Source organism: Jaculus jaculus, chromosome 1 (genome assembly GCF_020740685.1).
Source record: "Jaculus jaculus isolate mJacJac1 chromosome 1, mJacJac1.mat.Y.cur, whole genome shotgun sequence".
NCBI classification, from domain to species: Eukaryota; Metazoa; Chordata; class Mammalia; order Rodentia; family Dipodidae; genus Jaculus; species Jaculus jaculus.
Genome location: NC_059102.1, coordinates 316,296,620 through 316,313,020, shown reverse-complemented (window position 1 = coordinate 316,313,020; position 16,401 = coordinate 316,296,620). Strand labels below are relative to the sequence as shown.

At 46.2% G+C, this 16,401-nt stretch overlaps 1 protein-coding gene across 1 annotated transcript in view; it reads right to left on the bottom strand.

Moving 5' to 3' along the window:
- Positions 1–233: 233 nt before the first annotated feature.
- Positions 234–16,401, bottom strand: part of Kcnj10 (potassium inwardly rectifying channel subfamily J member 10) — a 35,512-nt gene continuing 19,344 nt past the window's right edge. Inside the window, exon 2 of the mRNA XM_004671108.2 lies at positions 234–5,111. Within this exon, the coding sequence (XP_004671165.1) occupies positions 3,972–5,111 (1,140 nt within the window). The 3' untranslated portion in view covers positions 234–3,971. The remainder of the gene's footprint in view (positions 5,112–16,401) is intronic.

Genomic DNA, 16,401 nt, shown 5'->3' with positions numbered 1-16,401 from the left:
TAAAACCAAAATAAAACAAAACCTAGATTTGAAAATTATTTGCTAAAGGATCTTAATAAGAAGAGCAAGAAAGGAATGGAAGGACTAGGTGATATCTTTAATGGAAAAGTATGAGAGAACTTTAGCAGGCAAGGCCTGACCCCAAGCTGAGTCTAACTCTCCTTTCCTATAAGTACGCCTATAAATTCAGGCTCTGATCATAGGTTTAGATTTCTAAAAGAAGGTACAGTAAAGACAGGAGATTCATTCATTTTATTTAGTAGCTTGTTTTGAACAAAGAGATGAAACCAAAAATATTTCACACATCTTTTTTTCTAGATAAATTTAACCTGGTTTAGTCTTTAATGCAATGAGTGGGGGGGAAAAACATCCCTAGAGACTTGTGCTTCAGTAGAATTGGCCAGCACTGAGCCTGAAAGCCCAGCTAACTTAACAGAACAGGCAATGTGTTATTTCACCAATAAACTAGGTTAGCTAGCAGGGGTACAGATCCATGGTGGTAGCCTCTCAATGCTGCAGTGTCCCTGGCTAAGAGCAGTATGACCAGTTTCCTTTCTGTGCCACCCGCATAGGGACATCCCTGGGTACTCCAAGTATCTGACACAGGCTTGGGGGTGGGGGATACTGAGTGAAGCCTCTCATGGAGCTGTGCCATACCCTGGGCACACGGTTTCATACAGCAGCATCAAAGCATCCCCCTCGGTGCTTGGGGCCAGGACTGAGACTACCGGCATAGGTGACAACCTGTTAGGGAATTTTACAGCCATATACAGGCTTGGATCTCCATCTTGGGAGGTCCGACTGCCCACCAATCCTGACACTTGCATTCTGGAGCCGGGACTTCCATTTAGTAAGGTGCTTGGCTTCTCAGTTTAATTCTGAGAGCTTGGAGCCATAGCGGCTCCAACCTGGTGGAAGAAAGGGTGCAGTATACTTCAAGAGGAAAACAGAGGGTGCTTATATTTGTTTATTTATTGTAAAGGTTGCTACATGGCAGGTTGCTGCTAGGGGTAGCTAGCACACAGTCTAAGTGGTAGATTTTTCCTAGACCTCCATGGGTAGGACATCTTCCATCCCCAGTTCCTCAAAGCTCCTTTCTTCCTGTCGGTAGCAGAAGTTCATCAGACTTTGGTGGATGCCTCTTTGTCTATGAAAGGGGGGTCCCAGCCCTCCCCTTAACATCAGCAAACCTAAAATCCATCAGCTGTCAGTCCACATTGTAAGACTGAAAATCTGGGTATCTTAGCCCAAGATATTTTCCTCTTTGCTAAAGTCTCTGAATACTTTTTTTTTTGTACATTCAGTATATTTGGGTATATATACATCTATTTACATATCTCTATATATTAACTCTTTTCTCCTTAGATAAACTTTTCATATATATCATATCCTAATTCCTCAAGCCTGCATTCTCCTTTCATTTGCCAGTCATAAATAAGACTCGGGGCTTTCATTGATTTCACTATGTCTCTTAGCCCCTGCCTGTCACATCTTCACACCCTGGCCATTCTTCCTCATTGGTAGTTTTGCCCAACTTCCAAACTCTCCCACCACACTTCAGAGCTGTGGCCTGCTCCTCTCCAGGCATCCCAAGTCAATAGCTGGTACAGACCAGGTGCTCATTTCTCACCAGTTGTCTCTGCTTCTAAAGCCTGTCCTATAGCCTGAAAGAGGATTCTAGGTACAGGAGATACACTGTGATCTAAGGAGCCATGAAGGTTTAGGAGTGGGAGTTGTTCCTTGCAGGACAAGGGGCTCATTGGAGAAGATGCCAGATTGCATTAATACAAGAGAACGATTTTTTTAAAGTGCAATTTAGAGCAAAGCCTGGGATTGTAGAGCAGGTTCATAAAAGGTTATGTCAGAAAATGTTTTCACGTTGTTATCCAAAAATCTGAGGACAATCTGGGGTTTAGGATGGAGCTGGGCAATGGGAAGCGGTAAATAACTTCAGGAGGGGCGCCGTGGTGTGCATAGCCAGGTGGAGGACAGACCGCCAAGGAATAGGACACGCAGCGCCCAGCGTGGTACATCATATCTGTGCACACTAAGCAAAACCGGATGAGTCCAGTGCTGAATGTATAGAGAGCATGGAAGCTGGCTCTTTGCCTGGTGCTTTGCTCAGATTTCCGGGTTCTTCAGACTCTTTTTGTGAGAATTAGAGGCAAATGGTGGGTTTTATAGTAAGTAAACAGCTGAGACCCCAGGGTCCTCATTTTCAAGATCGAGTTAGTTGAGTTCAAGAAGATATCAGTATGAAGAGGATACACAGTTGAATTAGGTCCAGCCTCAAGATCTTTTGAGTTTCTCTGCAAGGCTTTGTGCAGATATGCATGTGTACATTCTGTATAAATGTAACTTGTGACAGTTTGTCAAGTGCACCTTAATAAACAGCCACTTGATTCATGTGAACTTCCTTCCTTCTTTCTTTTCTTTCTGAGGCAGGTTCTCACTGTAGCCCAGGCTGACCTCAGACTCACAGAAGCCCTCCCCCTCAGCCTCCCAAGTACTACAGTTACAGGTACGAACCATCACGTGTCGCTCCTGAAGGGGTTCTACGAAGACCTGTCCTGGAATTCCTGTGTATGTAAATGAGATGGAAGGCACTTGTGGGGTCTAGGTGTCGACATTCCCTTCTCCTACCGCAGTCCCCATCCGAGAATAAGGAATGGCCTGAAACTGCTTTCTTTAGATGTCCTTTTAACTGCCTGAAACTGGCCCCATGCCAAAAGAGAATAGAGATGATACTGATTTTCATCAGTTTATACCAAGGAATAACTAAGGGAGACCCAGGTTATTTGATCGGGAGGTATAATTTCTTCCCCTTGCAGCATTACCTCATAAAATAACTGGTACTCTTTAGAAGGGCATTGGGAGGTGTAACCAAATACTGGCTGCCAGCCACGGGGTTCTGTGTCTGTCCAGACTTTAACAAGATATCACCAAGTCCCAGAGGCTTGTGCGGCAGTCTGAAAACGTGAGACATTGGTTTAACTTCCCTGGGAAATCTGCCTTGTGAGGCTAGTTTTAGTTGAGCGTCAGAGTTAAGAAGGAAAGCATTACATTTCCCTCTTTTTCCAAAGGGCTGGGATCAGGGAAGAGGGGTCTGCGATAAGCAGGAAGGGAAAAGAGAAGCCTGGTGCACAGCGATCTGAAGTACTGTGTTCAAACCTTTTCATGAGGCCTGCGCACTGGGCTTATTCAAGGAGGCATGCTGGCTGGGGTCCTTCCAGTCATGGGACACAGTAAAAGTCTTCCCAGGACTGCCTGGAGATAGGTTCAAAGTTTTAGACAGCTAAATGGACACATTCAGAACCCAGGATGGGTACACCAAAGGTGACTGTGACCAGTTCTGTGGGACAGGGTCTGAGAGACCTAGCATCCTGAGAGGATCTGCTGGAGAACTAGAAAGGGGAAGTGGTTGTGACCAAGGGTCTAAATTATGGTCAGGAGTTACCAGCGAAAATGAGATAGACTGTGACAAACCCTGGCTTCTTTCAACTGGGGTTGGTAGAGATCCCAAAATAAACTGATTTCCAATTTCTATTACTGAGGGCACTGACCACAAGGGGAGCATCAGAGAGTGACTTGCCTTAGGTCAGTTGGAGACAGAAACGGAGATGGAGGAGGCTTCAGTTTCAAGTCAACAAACTTTCTAGAGGTTGGGGGGAGTCTTATCCATCCAATCACACGGCCCTCCTAATGGGAGTCTCCAAGCATGGCTGAGGCCTTCCAAGCCTCTCCAGCCTAATCTTCCCTCTCCCTCCCCAGTCCTGGCTCAAGAGCTTGCGTGCGTTTGTGTAGAAGCAGAGAAAGGGCACGGGGACTGTGGGAAGAAAACAGGGGCTCCAGTCGGCCTAGACTACTGACAGGCCGCTGGCTTAAGCAATGGGGTGTGGAGGATTGGTGCTTCTGGGGCTCTGCAGTGACCCCGGATAGTAACCCCTGCCCAGGGAGGTGAGAACAGGACATCAGACATTGCTGATGCGCACACTAAGGGCACTGCCCTCCTTTTCAGCTTGCTCTCTCAATGACTCCTCCAGCTTGAGCTTTTCTGGGTCTCCATAGCGTACAGTGCTATCATGGAGGCCACTAGGTGGCGCCACTTTCACAACTTGGTCAAAGAGGCTGAAGTCAGCTATGTATTTGCCACTGGCTGACAGCGAGATGGCAGGTGTGAATTCATAGCCCCAAAGGATCTCCTCTGGCAGGTAGGAAGTGCGCACCTGGCAGGTGGCACTTGTAGACTCCACCGTCCCACTTAGGATCAGCACCAGCTCAAAGTCACCTTCACCACTGCGAAGGGGAAGATCTTTCAAAGGACTCGTCTCGTCTACCACATGGTAGAAGGTAAGGGGCAGGATGAGGAAGGGGCTGTCGGAGGCGGTGTCTACTTGGAAAGTCACATTGACCTGGTTGAGCCGGATGTTCTCACCCTCTTTGGTCTGGTGAGTCTGAAGCAGTTTGCCTGTCACCTGGCAGCCAATGAGGAGGCTCTTGCGCATATTGGCAACTCGGATCATGAGGCAGGGCTTCCCGTTGTGGGAGGCTACAACTGCATGCTGGCTGAAGCGGATGGTCTCGGCCCTCTTCTTGGGCCGGGCAATCTTGGCCAGGAAGGTGCCTGTAATGAAGATTTCCAGGATGGTGGTGAGCACCAGCTGGGCAATAAGAAGCACGATGGCCAGGGGGCACTCTTCACTAATATAGCGAAAGCCATAGCCAATGGTGGTCTGGGACTCCAGGGAGAAGAGGAAGGCTCCAGTCAGAGTGTGCACCTGTACCACGCAAGGGGTGTGGTTGGCAGGGGGGTCCAGCTCCAGCAGGTCCCCATGGGCCACAGCAACCAGATACCACACCACGCCAAAGAGGAACCAGGTGCCTGCAAAGGTGGCCGAGAAGAGCAGCAGCTTGTAGCGCCACTGCATGTCAATGAAGGTTGTCCACAGGTCCTTGAGGTAGAGGAAGCGCTTGTCTGCGATATGCTCCATCCTCACGTTGCTGCGGCCGTCTTTCGTCAGGACTCTCCGCCGACGAATTCCCGGGCCCACCAGAGGCCGGCTTTCTGTCTGAGTGGTCTGGCTGTAATACACCTTGGCAGCTGATGTCATCTGGAGGGAGCAAGACAGCACCAAGGAGGTTATTGCCAGAATCCAGCCGACATTCACACACCACCCAACGCGAATAAGGAACTCACATTCGTTTTGATGCCACGTATTTGTTCTCTTACTAGCAATTATTTGTGGGGCGACTGCTAGGTGCCAGTCACTGCAAGGGTGCTGGTAAGTCACTGATAAGAATGGCAGCATCCGGGCTGGAGAGATGGCTTAGCGGTTAAGCGCTTGCCTGTGAAGCCTAAGGACCCCAGTTCGAGGCTCGGTTCCCCAGGTCCCACGTTAGCCAGATGCACAAGGGGGCGCACGCATCTGGAGTTCGTTTGCAGAGGCTGGAAGCCCTGGCGCGCCCATTCCCTCTCTCTCCCTCTATCTGTCTTTCTCTCTGTGTCTGTCGTTCTCAAATAAATAAATTAATTAATTAGTTAATTAATTAATTTAAAAAAAAAAGAATGGCAGCATCCTTGTTCTCTAAGAGCTCAGTACTTAGTGAGGAAGATGCAGACAGATGACTGTGATGCAGTGGGATATTTGTAATTTTTGGAAGAGGAGAGACAGAACAGTGGTGAGTTCATAGTTCTTGGGAGAAGGGATGAAACTAATGAGGGCTCCGCTCTTCTCCACTCATCACAGCATCCCTTCTGTGAAGATGTCTAATTTGAAACGTGATTCCCTCCTGCTCTCATGAATATCATCAGGCAAGAAAGGCTATTCCGCTCAGGCAGTCCCACTTCAGATACACATACCTTTCATTTCTCTGTTTTCTCTCCTAGCCCCAACTTAATATCCACTGGTGGTATTCATCCGGCTGAGGAAATAGCAGAACGTGCCCATCTTTCTACCCTATTGTCCCAACTCGCCCAAGTACTCAGCCCGCTTCACTCATTACCATCACCATGTGGGGAAATTATTTCGGGATGGGGTCTAGGTTGGTGTTAGGAAAGGCAGGCAGGACCTGAGGTAAATGAATAAGCAGTGGTGACAGCACAAAGCTTCCTGACAGCGCTGTCACACTGTCCCAGGGCATGGCAGCAATGCCAGGTTGTAACTAGCAAAACTTCCTTGACTAGGTGAAGCAGGAGAGTTAGGTGTCCGTGTTAGTAGCTATGTCTGCCCAGGCTCAAGTTCAAGATTGCTATTTGTCCTGATAGTAGAAAGTGGGACAAGGCAGTGAAATAAGAGACACACGTAACACAAGGTTCCTGGCACCCCAGCCCAAGGAGTAACTTTGTACTTTTCCAGTAGAGAATTTTTTTTAACCGGGTGAGCCCTTGGACTCCAGATCAGGTGGTGAGGTCTCTTCAGAAGGATCAGGGTGATTTCTGAGGTGTTGGGTCCTTTGGAGATCAGAATGCTCCATTACATTCTTCATTCCATAGGTCTGAACCATTTCATTGCATTTTATCACTGTTCTATTTCCTCAATTTCCTATTTTCCCTTTCACCTTGCCCTTAGAAAATTTTAAGTCACATGAGCACATCCATATATTCATCTCCAGGTAGGTACTGAACCATGAACCAGAGGGGACAGGCTCACTCTTGAATTTAAAAAATTTTTTTAAAAAAAAGGAAAGAAAATCAAAGCCAGATCACATGGGGAATGGTTGAAGCAAATGAGAGAATTTAGTCAAGAGGAGAGACATTCCTTTTTTATTTTTTGAGACATTCTTTTTTTAAAATTATTTATCCATTATTTGAGAGGCAGAGGGTGTGCCAGGGCCTCTATCCACTGCAGACAAACTCCAGACACATGCGCTGTCTTGTGTATCTGGTTTATGTGGGTATTGGGAAACCAAACCTGGATCCTTAGTCTTTACAGGCAAGCACCTTAACCACTAATCCATCTTTCCAGCCCGTGTTCTGAGGTAGGATCTCACTCTAGCTCAGGCTAACCTGAAACTGGAACTGGAACTCACTCTGTAGTCCTAGGCTGGCCTTGAACTCATGGCTATCCTCCTACCTCTGCCTTCTGAGTGCTGGGATTAAAGGTGTGCAGCACTGTGCCTGACTGGACAGTTTTTAAAAAAATATTTTATTCACTTATTTATTTGTGTATTTGAGAGAGAAAAAGAGGCAAATATACATACATACATACATACATACATACATACATACATACATACATACATGGAGAGAGAGCACTCCAGGACCTCTAGCCACTGCAAATGAACTCCAGATGCATGTGCCACCTGTGCATCTGACCTGTGTGGGTAATGGGGAGTTGAACCTGGGTATTTTGGCTTTTCAGGCAAGAGCAACCGGGACCAGTCAGTTCAAACTACAGGGAGACAGACTCCAGAGAAGTATTACAACAAACACTGTATAATCAGGAGAAGCCAACTGTGAAAGGTCCCTTCAAAGGTGGAGAGTGTCCTGCCCTGAAGAAGTTCAAGGACAGCAAGTTCAAGCTCTACAGCACTATACAGAGAGCTACTCAGGAGAGGAAAGCTCTGGGTGGGTGTGGAAAGATTGTCTTTAAGTTTCTTGCCACATCTATGGAATGTCAGGCTACCTCCTCCTCTCCCCCCCCATTACCTTTCTATGCTGACTTTCGAGGATTTTTCTGTCCTAGCTTTGTGTTGTGAGATTATGAATATCAGAGATTCCATATATAAAAGCTTGCTTACTATTCTCACTAGTCTATAATTATTACTATAATGTTTATAAAGATGTACAATCTGGGGCTGGAGAGATGGCTTAGTGGTTAAGTGCTTGCCTGTGAAGTCTAAGGACCCTGGTTCAAGGCTCAATTCCCCAGGACCCACATAAGCCAGATACACAAGGTGGCTCATGCATCTGGAGTTTGTTTGCAGTGGCTGGAGGCCTTGGTGCACCCATTCATGAATATTCTCTCTCTTTTTCTCTGTCACTGTCAAATAAATAAATATTTTTTTTTAAAATGTACAATCTGATCCTCACAACACAAGTAGTTGGGAAAGATATTATTAGAGACTAGTTCAGAGAATATTTCTCCCAAGTAAATTAGTAGTAGAGTGGAAAGCCAGACTCTGGTATCTGACCCCTGGGCCAGAGCTTAACTATAGCAACTGTCCCTGTGGCCACCAGGTTTGTTGTCACGGGTCTCACATTCTCAGAGCATTCACAGCACTGAGGACTAGAGCTGAGACAGAACATGGAGCTTCAAGAACCTAACGTTGAGACTATGGACTCGGAGGTCCTTGAGATTTTGGCTGGCTAGCCTCTTTGTTGCCTTTGACTGTTGTGTTTACCGCCTCCAACTGTTGTGTCTGCTGTTGCCAGCCTTTATATCTGCCACCTCCAGCTGTGATCTGAAGTTCCCAGCTGTGGTGCCACCTCCTCACAGCCAGGCCACTTTGTTCTCAGCGGTGGCCAGTCAGAAACAGATCAACAATCTGCACCCTCCACCCCCAAGCTGGCCAGGCCTCTGGGGAAGGAAGCCAAAATTCTCCAAGTGGTTTATTGCTTCCCCACTCAAACACACATCCTTCTTCCTCTAGAGGGTGTGATTTCCCCAAAACAGTCCCAGCCATGCACTGGGGCCAGCATTCTAAAGACAAGCCTGAGTAGTTAGAGACAGAAACGGCCATCCAGTCTTCCTCTTAACTGAGCTAAGGGTTTTTTTTGTTTTGTTTTGTTTTGCTTTGTTTTTTCCTAAAGCAAAGGCCAGTCATGCCTACAGCATGTCCAGCACGCTCCTTCAGCAAACACAACACCTACCTTGTTTCACATTGTTAGGTCCTCCTGGAGCGGGGGTTTCCTTGTATTTTACCTGACAGTCTCTCATGCCCCAGAAGGAATGGATTTATCAGAGCCCTTCTCAAATGCACAGTCATTCATGAGTCAAGACACAGTTCTTGTGACTCAATTGGCCAAGGTCCCCCATTATTAGGATAAGCTGCAAGCCCCCTCTGCCTATTTCTTGACTTTCCTCATGACAGTCTCCCACGTATCCCTGGGCTTCTGCTCTGTAAATACCCTCACTGCCTAATTCTTCTTAGCACTGCCCAGCTATATGACCTCCTGATTAACTCTTCTCATTTTTCAAAGCCTGTTTCAAGTGTGAGTTGATGACCTTGGAAACATTCCTTGTCTTCAATAACACAGTTCATTCCTCTTGTCACACACCGACATAGATTTTGGAAGCATGGTCTTGTCCATGCTATCATTTTATAACGTGACAGAGCTTCGAAATGTTTGTGTGCCATTGTTTGCCATCTGTGAGCTCTTGATTTAAGACCATGGACCATATTTGGGGTCTGTTTCCTGAAAACAAGTACAACTAAGAGTAAGTGAAGGGGGCTGGAGAGATGGCTTAGTGGTTAAGGCACTTGCCTGCAAAGCCAAAGGATCCCGATTCGATTCTCCAGGACCATGTAAGCCAGATGCACAAGGTGAAGCATGCATCTGGAGTTCATTTGCAATGGCTGGAGGCCCTGGTGCACCCATTCACTCTCCCTCTCTTTCTCTGCCTCTTTCTCTTTCTCAAATAAATAAATAATTTTTTTTTTAAAGTAAGTGAAGGGATGATTGAAAGCTGACCTGGACAGGCCAGGCCAGGTGAGGCTGCAGGGATGTGCACGGTATCTTCTGGAAGAGGCGTGGCACAGCAAGAGGAGACCTCATTGCCCACATGCAGCCCCACTAGTGCCACAGAGGCTTGCAACTATTTTCAGAAGTTGGGGGAAAGACAGCCAGAGACATCAGTGCCAGTCCTTGTCTAGGTCAGCTGATCTTCTGCAGGAACGTAGTAAAAAAGCGAGCCTTTTAAGTCGGTATGGGCGGGGGGCAGGGAGTGAAGCTCAGCTGGTACAGTGTTTGCCTAGCATTCATGAACCCCTGGATTTGACCCCCAGCACAAACTTGGCATGGTCGTTCAGGCCTATAATCCTGACACACAAGAAGTAGAGGCAGGAGGATGAGAATTTCAAGGTCATTCTAATACATAAGGAGTTAGAGGCCAGCCTGGGATATATGAGAACCCATCTCAAAAAAAAAAAAAAAAAAAAAAAAATTGCCAGTGTGGTGGTGCATGCCTTTCATCCCAGTGAGTCTGAGGCCACCCTGAGGCTATATAGTGAATTTCAGGTCAGCCTGGGCTACAGTGAGGCCCTACCTCGAAAAGCAATAATAATAATAATTAGTTGCTATGAAGCACTGAAGGTATGTTACATTAAGTAGCTAGATAGGCTGCTTCAACTCCTGTCAAGGCTAGCAGGTGGAAGGCAAGGGAAAGCTATGTACCATCTCCCAAACCCTATCAGGTAGGAGGAAAGAACACTGAAGAAGATAATTTTTTTTTAAATTTCGATATATATATATTTTTTTTTGGCTTTTCAAGGTAGGGTCTCACTCTGGCTCAGGCTGACCTGAAATTCACTCTGTAGTCTCAGGGTGGCCTTGAACTCTCAGCGATCCTCCTACCTCTGCCTCCCGAGTGCTGGGATTGAAGGCGTGCGCCACCACGCCCGGCTCAACATTTTTTAAAAGAAACTTAGACAGAGAATGAATGGGCGTGCCAGGGCCACTAGCCATTGTAAACGAACTCCAGACACATGCACCACCTTGTGCAGCTGGCTTTACATGGGTACTGGGGAATTGAACTCAGATCCTTGGGCTTTACAGGAAAGTGCCTTAACCACTGACCTATCTCTCCAGCTTCTCAATATCTTTATTATAAGGAGAGAATGAGTGCACAAGAGCCTTTTGCCACTTCAGATGAACAGATGCATGTGTCACCACTTTGTGCATCTGACTTTATATGGGCACTAGGGAATTGACCCGGGCCCATGGGATTTACCAAATGCCTTTAACCACTGAGACTTTTTTTTTTTTTTTTTTTGAGGTAGGGTCTCACTCTAGCCCAGATTGACCTGGAATTCACTATGTAGTCTCAGACTGGCTTCAAACTCACAGCAACCCTACCTCTTCCTCCTGAGTGCTGGGATTACAGGCGTGTGCCACCACATCCAGCCAGAAAGATTTTTTTGTTTGTTTGTTTTTTGAGGCAAGGTCTCACTCTAGCTCAGGCTAACCTGGAATTCACTGTGTATTCTCAGGATGGCCTCGATCTTCCTACCTCCTATGCCCGGCTTTTTGAGAGATATTTTAATGTAGCAAGAACAACTCAAGTGAAAGGATCTTTGGGATATGAATACTTATGTATTCACTTCCAATTGTGGATGGTTTCTCTCTTCTCCTCCTTGCTGTCCCCTTAGTTCCCTCAATCATTAAGAAGACCATTGTCAGGCTGGAGAGATGGTTTAGTCATTAAGGCATTTGCCTACAAAACCAAAGGACCCAGATTTGATTCCCCAGGACAAACGTAAGGTGGCATATGCATCTGGAGTGTATTTACAGCTGCTAGATGCCCTAGTGCGCCCATTCTTTCTCTCTCAAATTGAAAAAAAAAAAAAAAAAAACGCTGTCCTCCCAGCTACCCTTGTCTGGGTCATGCTCAACCTCCTGGGGCTGTCTTAAAGTCCCCTCCCTCCTCAGTTCACCATTCGCCCAATTCTCGATGCTGTAGGCGTATGTCTTGTGTCTCATCCTTTCCCTTCATTGCCTCCCTTCCAGGACCTTAAATCACTGCAGCGTCCGACTCCTACTCATCTCCTACGCCGTCGTTTCTCTCTGCCGCTCCACCGACCTGGCTCCTGGATTACTCTTCCTCAAGTACACCTCTGATCATGAGTTGATGAACATCAGTCTAGTATCTTACAAAGCACTTCCACCTTTGATCCGCATGTCGTTCCTAGGAGCTGTAGTAATCAAGCACTTGCCCAGCATACCCACGGCCCGGCGTTTGATTCCTAGCCTGAAAGAAAGTCATAGACCTAATGCTCAGGTTTCATATTTATGAGGAAAATGAAGCTCAGCAAGATGATATGACCGAGTAAATCTTGAAGCTACACTCATGAGCAGGTCCTGTGTCTCCAAACCCATCCACTTTTCATCACAGTGTAACTGTCCGGGTCCTTCCCGAGTTCAAAACTACTAATGCCCCATTATTTAGAAAAATATAATAAAATAAAAAAGAGGCTAATCTGTCTTCCCAGCCTTCTGCACCCAGCTCAGATGACTACTGCTCCATGAAGCCTTCTCTGACAGCCACAGCCTAACACCTCCTTCTTCTGAGGGCCCACTCAAGGGTCGCTGTATACAGCAATGTCTTAGGGCACATCTCTTGATACAAGGAACATCATTTGTTTTGCTTTTGGCATTTTTGTTTGGTTTGGGGTTTTTTGTTTGGTTGGTTGTTTTATTGTGGGGGGCAGTTATTTTGCTTTGTTTTGAGCCACAGCCTCCCTGGTATACCTGACTGGTTACACCTCACTTTGTAGCCCAGGCTGTCCCTCAACTGACAGAGCCCCCTCCTGAGTGCTGAGATTACAGGAATGTGCTTCACACCCAGCTACATCATTTGTCTTCTACAAACGAGCTAACTAAAGAAGAGCCTAGGTGTGCTAACTATATCTTAGTTACTTGAGGGTTATGACTTGGATATGAAGTGCTCTCCCAAAAGACTCGTGTATTGAAGGCTTTTGTCGCTGAGACAGCAGTATTCAAAGGTGAGGACTTGAGAGGCGAGTGAGTGGGTCATGAGAGCTCTGGCCTCGTCAATGCATTAATAACCCACTGATGAATTCATATGAATGGGCTATTAGGAGGGGGGCCTAGCTAGAACAAGAGGTCACTGGAAGCCTGCCCTCCAAAAGATATATCTTGTGCCCCAAACCCTTTTGTATTTCCTGGCTGACCTAAAGTGAACAATTTTCCTCCACCATGTCCTTCCACCATGATGTGTTTGCCTCACAATAGGCCTGAAAGCAATGGAGTTAGTTGACCATAGACTGACAGCTCAAATCATAAGCCAAAATAAGCCTTTCTTCCCTTAACTCAGGTTTTTTGTCATAGCAACGCATAACTAATACACATAATAGCACAATATATGACACATAGTAAGTGCTCAGGCAGCACTTCAATTTTTTTAATTTATTTGTATTTGAGACAGAGAGAAAGGGAGAGAGAAAAAGAGAGAGAGGAGAGGGAGAAAGAGAGAGAATGGGCGAGCCAGGGCCTCTATCCACTGCAAATGAACTCCAGATGCATGCACCACCTTGTGCATCTGGCTTATGTGAGACCTGGAGAATAAAACCTGGGTCCTTAGGCTTTGCAAGCAAGTGCCTTAACCATTAAGCCATCTCTCCAGCCCTCAGGCAGTACCTCAGAGTGATTTAATAAGCAGGAGGGGCCTCAACCCTCTCCAGCCATAGAGACCAATCTAAGGAATGGGAAGGGACTTCACTGTCACAGTCAGTAGGACGGAGATGCGATGGAAGCTCTGGTTTTAGGTGGAAGGAATGGAATTTCACTCTGGCTTAGGGCTTTTTCATTTCCCCTTCTTCATGTCTTCTCTTGATTTTTCTTATAATGTTTGCTGTTTCCTGGCATACATGGAAATCCCAGATAGCTAATTAGAAACACTAATAGATCTGTAGATAAACCAAATGTTTCCATATGTAACAAGAGTGCCTGGGTAACAGATTCTAAACAAAGTGCTAGACTTAGGAAGAGTAATCGGATGTCGCAGTTCCTGGAAGACCTTCTAGCTGACAAGGGAAGCACACATAAAGCAGGTGGAAGTTGTAAGTGCCACAGAGGAGGAACCAGTGAAGCAAGTGTCCAGGGAAAGGTGACACCCACCTCAAGGGATGAGGGTTGGAAGGTAACAAATACTGAGCACCTATTATTGTGCTAAGTATAGGACTAAGTTGTATATTTTTAAATGTTAACAACTACATAACTCCCCAAACAACCCCATAAAATATTACTGCCATTCAGACCAGAAAACATATTTAGTAAGTAGCAACCAGAAACTGAGCTTTTCTTTCCATGCCTGAGTGCAAAGAGAAAGATGACTTGGGGACTGGGCCTGAAGGATAGGCAAGGTTTGAACTCTCAGAAATTATGGCTTGAGGGCTGGAGAGATGGCTCAGAGGTTAAAGGTACTTGCTTGCAAAGGCTGACCACCTGGGTTTGATTCCCCAGTGTGTGTGTGTGTGTGTGTATACATATATATTTTTTAAAGCCAGGGACAGCCAGGAAATAAGCCACTCATTTCATTTTCAAATATTGGAGCCCAGAGAAGATCCTAGCAGCACATAATGGAAAAACCAGTATTGTGCTCTGATCCCACAACAACCACTTGCTTTAAGCACTAACAGTTGAGTGGCAAGAATGAGGAGCAGCCACTACGGAAGGCTGTGGAGCCGTAGCAGAACCCTGGCAACGTTCCCATGCACTCCAGCATGCAGGGCATCCTTTCACAGAACACTAGGGGTCTTCCCTTATCTGACTATAGTGTGCTTCCTCTCCCTGGTATTTCAAGAAATAGAAGAGAGTGGGCTGGAGAGATGGCTTAGTGGTTAAGGCATTTGCCTGCGAAGCCAAAGGGCCCAGGTTTGATTCCCCAGGACCCACTTAAGCCAGATGCACAAGGGGCACATGCATCTGGAGCTTGTCTGCAGTGGCTGGAAGCATACGCATTCTCCCTCTGTCTGTCTCTCTTCTCTCTATCTCTCTTGCTCTCTGCTTGCAAATAAATAAATAAAAATTTTAAAAAAAGAAATAGAAGAGAGGAGCTACACTGTCATTTTTTGGTGTCCACTTTAGACTAGTACTTCACATTTTACTTTGCAACAATTCTGTAAAGGAGGTTTTATTATCTCCATAATTCCTGAATAGAAAGTAGAGAGTTCAAGAGCTGACACAGTTTGTAAGTGGCAGAATTAAGATTTAGCCGGGTGTGGTGGTGACACCTTTTAATCCCAGCACTCGGGAGGCAGAGGCAGAGGATCGCCGTGAGTTCAAGGCCACCATGAGACTACATAGTGAATTCCAGGTCAGCCTAGGCCAGAGTGAGACCCTACCTCAAAAAAAACAAAAAACAAAAACAACAAAAAAAGATTTGTACTTGATTTTGTGTATTCTAAAGCTTTCCACTGTAGCTCCAGAGTATTACTATAGTAAGTTGGCCTTCTGCTATTAAACCAAACACCTTACAATCACAGACCACACCTACATTGTACTAGAAGTTGGCCAGGGATGGGCTGGTATAAAAAATTTCCCTGTAAGCCAGGCATGGTAGTGCACACCTTTAATCCCGGCACTCAGGAAGCAGAGATAGGAGGATGTCCATGACTTGGAGGCCATCCTGAGACTACATAGTAAACTCCAGGTCAGCCTGGGCTACAGTGAGACCCTACCTTGAAAAACCAATAATAATAACAAGAACAATAATAATAAATTCCCTTGTAATGAAGCCCAGGGTACGTCTGGTGGTTGAGAGATCTTCCTCCTGATTGTTTTCTCTTGTTTATTCTACCTCTGCACAACATCTCTTTATCCTCTCCATTGTTTTCTCTCGGACTGTCCTCTAAAGTCTCTTCTCTATTATCTGCAGCGCTTCCTCTTTCATCTCATGCTGGCTGTTACTAAAATGTTTCCCTCTTCTGTGCAATAGTGGTATGTCTGTTATGGGGGTACCTGCTATGTGACTGGATTTGAGGCCTGCTCCACAGGAGGGAATTCATGCCTGGTACTGAAAACCGAGCCAAAAGCTGATGGTTTGGAAGGTCATAGCTCCTAGAAGGAAGCTACTACTGCTAATATTTTGCTCATCAAATTGCCCTCTAAATGTTTATGTTTATGTCCACAGATGAGTGCTACCCTCACTTTTGGTCAGAGAAGCTTCTTTCTGTAGATGGCAATAATGACTGGGGAGACTCAGGACTTATCAAAGTGCTGCGAAGAAGTGACAAGCAAGCTCTCAGCACCAAATGAAACCTGCTGGTCACACCACCGGCTCAAGAACCACTGCAGGACAGGTGGTGGAAAGAATGTAAGAGCCAGAGGGTGGGAAGGAGCGCTCTGGACCACTTTGGACAAGAAGTGGCTGTTGCAGTTATGACCTTACAGTGGCTGTTACTTACCTGCAACATACTGGGTCAACATTCGTCATGAATAAGGGAAGAAGGCCGAAAAAAAACAAAAGGACATCAAAATAGAAAAGGAACAGGGGTGGAGAGATGGCGTAGCAGTTAAGCACTTGCCTGTAAAGCCTAAGGACCCCAGTTTGAGGCTCAATTCCTCAGGACCACACAAGGGGCGCACGTGTCTGAAGTTCACTTGCAGTGGCTGGAGGTCCTGGCGCACCCATTCTCTCTCCCTCCCTCTCTCTCTCTCTTTCTCTCTCTCTCTCTCTGCCTCTTTCTCTCTCTGTTTGTCGCTCTCAAATAAATAAATAA